The 5000-nt window shown below is 35.6% G+C and overlaps 1 protein-coding gene across 1 annotated transcript in view; it reads left to right on the top strand.

The window, feature by feature from the left end:
- The window catches only part of LOC137657762 (uncharacterized), a 33112-nt gene that overhangs the window by 5025 nt on the left and 23087 nt on the right, over positions 1-5000 (top strand). The window contains exons 2-6 of the mRNA XM_068392254.1: positions 1760-1894; positions 2742-2922; positions 3130-3258; positions 3951-4132; positions 4559-4687. Coding sequence (XP_068248355.1) covers positions 1760-1894; positions 2742-2922; positions 3130-3258; positions 3951-4132; positions 4559-4687 — 756 coding nt within the window. The remainder of the gene's footprint in view (positions 1-1759; positions 1895-2741; positions 2923-3129; positions 3259-3950; positions 4133-4558; positions 4688-5000) is intronic.

Genomic DNA, 5000 nt, shown 5'->3' with positions numbered 1-5000 from the left:
TGTAATTTCAGGCGATTTGATTTCCAAAATATATTTAACCATGCCAATGTCTGATTTGCTTTTTTCAATCTTTCATTAAACTCTAATACTAAAGACCCTGCATTAGATATCATAGTTCCCTGAATATTTATATGATTCTACCTTGTCAATCAAATCTCCTTCCAATGGTATTTCTTCTTCCATTGCATATTCAGTTCTCATCATCTCTGTCTTTCTTCTATTTATCTTGAGCCCTACCTCATGTGACATTTCATGCATTCTGATAAGCAAGCTTTGCAAGCCCTGTGGTGTTCTTTTAATAAGGACATCATGAACATACTCTATGTCAGCTGATATATTACCAATCCAGTCTAATCCTTCTCCACCATCCCCAACTATTCTATGCATTACAAAATCCACGAGGACGATAAATACCATTGGTGACAATACATTCCCTTGGGGTACTCCTCTGTTCGTTGGAAATTCCTTTGACAGGATTCCACTAACATTAACTTTGCGCTTTCTAAGCTCATGAACAGACTTGATCAAATTTACATATTTAAGAGAAACTCCATGATAACGCAGGACTCGCCACAAAATTGGCCATCTCACTCTTTTGTCTGTTTGTTAGATGTTTACATAAAAAAAAAAAAAATCTTACCAAAAAGTAAGCCTCGTATGTAACTCGTTGTGGCGATTAAATCTCGAGGGGTGAATTCCTCAACACGGTGGAGATCTGCAGTTTTCGAATGATCTTGTATTTCGTGCTTTGAAGAACCATTTTTATTTTTTTTTTTGTAAATCTCAGTTATTGATTGTTAATGCTGTACATATGTACATTTTCATTTATTTTTTCATTTTATATATTAGGGTTTAAAGGCCGGTCATGAATGGCAGAGGCTAGGGACAGTGACAATGCCCTAACTAGCAGGACAATGCCATAGCTAGCAGGACAATTCCCTTGAGAATCGGAGACTGGCCATATATACATATGATCACCAACCAAGCTAGGACCGGAGAGGGCCAGGCAATGGCTACTGATAAATCAGCAGGTAGACCTATAGGTTCCCCCAAAACCCCCATCCTTAGCTCACAAAGATGGTGATGTTGCAAACATTACAAGAAACTATCGAGCTTGAATGGTAATTGAACTCCCATCCTGCAAATCGCCAGGCAGGGACGTTTCCAATAGGCTACCACAGAATCTTCTCCCTTACCTATATTTCTGTATACTCTTCATACATCAATCAATTTATTTTTTTTCTTCTATTTCACCCTTATTCTTGCTTCATTTCTTCAATCTTGATGTTCAGCCTCTTATAGTTTTACTTCCTAGTGCAATCCAAAGCAAACCCCACCCCCAGTTATACATAGGCACTGAATGAGCTGTTCGGCCCTTTCACTGGGCTATATGGACTAAATTTCATAGATCATCATCACCATCTTTTTCCACATCAGATCATTCAGATTGCTCTTAATGATCATTTACTGACTCATCTGTACTTCAAATGCTTTTCTATTGAGCAGGTGGATGAAAGTCTCATTACACAGGTTATCTGTAACTTGGGTTCATTTCAATTTGGTATTATCTATCTTAAATTGTTTTATTTTCTCTTATGTCTCTCCTAGTTAATGCCTTACTTCACAGTTTCTTTTTCATTACTGGCTGCTTTCCCATTAGAACACTAGGAGTTGTAGTAGGCTACAGTAGTTTGTTTTACCAGCTAGATTTCAACTCTGCTTTTAATGATAATAATTATAATGATTTTAATAATTGCAGATGAAGCCTTGGGGCAAGGGAGAGTTCTGGGGCGTCGGATCTGAATATGATCCTGACTGGGTCCTGACGGAGTCACAGAAGAAACTTCAAGCGGATCTCATGGAACTCTGCAGGACGAAAATTCGACCCCACGCGGTAAGTATCACCCGAAAATTTATCTTTAATTCATATTCATGTTCTGATTCTGCCTGTCTCATGTTGTTTTTCGGTAAGCCTGCCTTTTGATTTGCATGGGTGAGCATTAAGTTAGGTTAAGTTTATCTTTTTAGGCATCGTCAAAATCAAAATTTACTTTTATATTTTACTAATTTAACTAAAGATTGGGACTTATGCACAGTCTATGATAAGATATCTAACAGTAAGATGAAAGTTTTCTTGTTAACTTTTATACATTTGCCTGTACAATTACGTAACCACATTCAGAAGAACTATTTTGAATTTTTTATTGAAATCTACAATAAGAACAAAAGAACCCACCCTATTTCATTGTTGATCTTTATAATCTTAGTCATAATTTATTTATAAGTCATAAGAAATTGTTTGGAATGTTAACTTGAACTTTGGGATATGCATTCTAACCATCATTTAAAAAAAGATCATCAACTTCTTTTTTACGATTTATGAGTCTTCAGATATACAGTACCACAAATATCAGAAGTTTGTAAGATTAATACTGGATATTGATCACAATGCTTTCATCACCATAATCACCATTTATGCAAGAATTGTGTACTTTAATTTCATGAGTGTTAGAAACGATACATCAAAATGCTGTCTCATGAAATGACATGGGAAATTATCGGAAGCTAGCTGCTAACACCAAACTCAACACTCTCCTTTTGACTTCAAGACTCTCTTTCCCTTTTCAAGACTCTCTTTCCCTTTTCTTTAGTATTCTCTCCCCCATTGTCTGGTCCAGATAAGGGTATTAGGGTGCCATTCCCAATGGCCTATGTATTTTATACTGGATGCGCCTTGACAGATTCACTGCGACCGTAACTATGTGTATCCCCGGGAAAGTCTCGATGCTATGGCTGAGCTCGGCCTCTTGGGACTCATCATTCCCAAGGAGATGGGAGGCCTAGGTGAGAACCACACCTGTGCTGCCATGGTTGTTGAAACAATAGCTAGGTACGGATGTCCCTCCACGGCTATGATATACAGTAAGTGATTTGCTTTTACGATTGACGCCTTTTAGTATTAATACTAATGTGTAGTGTTGGAAAATTCAGCCAATGGAAATTATGTAAAGTGCATTGTTGATATTGTTAGCTTTACCGAAAATGTATATTATGAAATGTATTTTTTTAATTTTTTTTAAGTTGAAATAAGCCCTGCTGAGTATCTGTATTATCCATCTGAAATTTCAGCAATGCACCTGGCATGCTGCGCAACTTTACTCTTCCGGTATCACAACAATCCCCACATCCAGAACCATCTGAAGAGGGTTACCAAAGAAAAGTTGATTGGTGCTCTATCGGCGTCGGATCCTGCTACAGGTATCTCAAAAAAAAGTGCAATTAGTTTAGCCAAAGTTATGAGGCAAGGTAAAAACCTTAATATTCAGATAAAATCAAATTAGGAAATTTTGGTCAGGTTGTATTTGCATATATCTAAATGGACGAATTGATTGAAAAAAAAAATCAAAGACACCGCAGTAACATATCTGTCACGTTCATAAGCGTAGTCAGGCCTCTGTCCTCTCTCTCTTAGGCAGAAATTTGCAAGATTAAACATATAGGTAATAATAATCTAATCAAAATTCAATGAAATAAGAACTCTATGAATTAGTTCAAAGCAAGCAAAAATTTTATTTTATCATATATTAGACCTTTCTTGTATTTTAATATTGTAAATTCACGTACCATTTTCGAATATCTCTCTAAATGCCTAGGTCTAGCTATGAAAGTTGTGGCCACCCCCTTCAAGAATTTCTGCCTATGCCACTAATCAAATCAACTCGTTTTTTTTTCTAACTAAGTTATGCAACAATATAGAGGACTACTTGCTTATTTCCTCTTCAAAGCTCGCAAAAGTTAACTAAACTTGTATAACTGCCATGGAAAAGATTACAAAAGTAAGATGATGCTGATATGGAATAGCAAAATCATGAGTTATGAAAAAAATTATGGTATCTAAGATGGGCAAAGTTTACTCATAAGTTCTGCTGGGACATTTTCTTTAATTATAGGAAGCCATGACTGGTTCCCTCTGTCATCCAAAGTACGACAGTTGGATGAGCAAACGGTTCAAATACTGAAATTTGGCTCTTGGTCTACAAGTGCTGGATATGCAGACTTTTACACTATTATGACTGTCAGTCCAGAATACAATGGGAATTATTCGGATCTCTCCTTCTTCCTCGTCTACAAGGTAAACATAATTCAATGTTCAATAATTGTGTGTAAATTCTTAAAAAATAGCTGTATTAGAGAAGTTATAAGAAAACTGCGATGGAATAGATGCTTTTAAAAAAAATTCTGTACTTTTTCAATTAATGAAAAATCAATATCCATTTACATATATCATTAGTGCGGAAAATTATCTAACCCAAAACTGGGAAAGACACTAATTACCTTCCTCATCCCAATTCATAAACAAAAAATTTCTTCGGAGATCCTAAAGAATGGTATCTGTAAAAGAAAATTGTAATACAGTGAAACGATTAAAGTCAAACTATCTAAATTTAATGTATGGCACATTGATAAATAGCTTTCAAAACTAGAGATATAAGTTTACTGTACATAAATTTCTCTTGTTTTCTATTATTGCCAATGATATCTTGTCTATTTCCGGAAGGACGAGGTTCGTGCATCAAGTGACGACTGGAGTGCCCTCGGTATGCATGGCAATATGTCTGGTCCCCTTTTGGTAGATGGGAAATTCAAGATGGAGAGAATGATTGGACCACCAGGAGATGGCCGAAAGGTAAGATATTCCGCAGTCCTTAGTGGGAAATAATTGTAAAGTCTAATATTTTTTATCTTGATAAAGCGACATAGGTTTATTTTTAAGGAATGTACCCATACTTAAACACTTGCAATTTTTTTTTTCCATTATCATCATACAATAACCACTTTAATGTTGGGAAATCCCATGAAACTTTGAAAAAATATTGCAAGTCAAATCTTAAATCATGATAAAAACAATCATTCTCTGTGACATCAAATACAAATCCCTTTTCGCAGCAATAATATTGAAGATTAGATAAATCGTGCAAGCAAAATTATACTGATATTTG

Source organism: Palaemon carinicauda, chromosome 18 (assembly GCF_036898095.1).
Source record: "Palaemon carinicauda isolate YSFRI2023 chromosome 18, ASM3689809v2, whole genome shotgun sequence".
In the NCBI taxonomy this organism is placed as follows: Eukaryota; Metazoa; Arthropoda; class Malacostraca; order Decapoda; family Palaemonidae; genus Palaemon; species Palaemon carinicauda.
The sequence above is the reverse complement of the archived record's forward strand: the minus strand, read 5'-3'. Positions and strand labels throughout refer to the sequence as shown.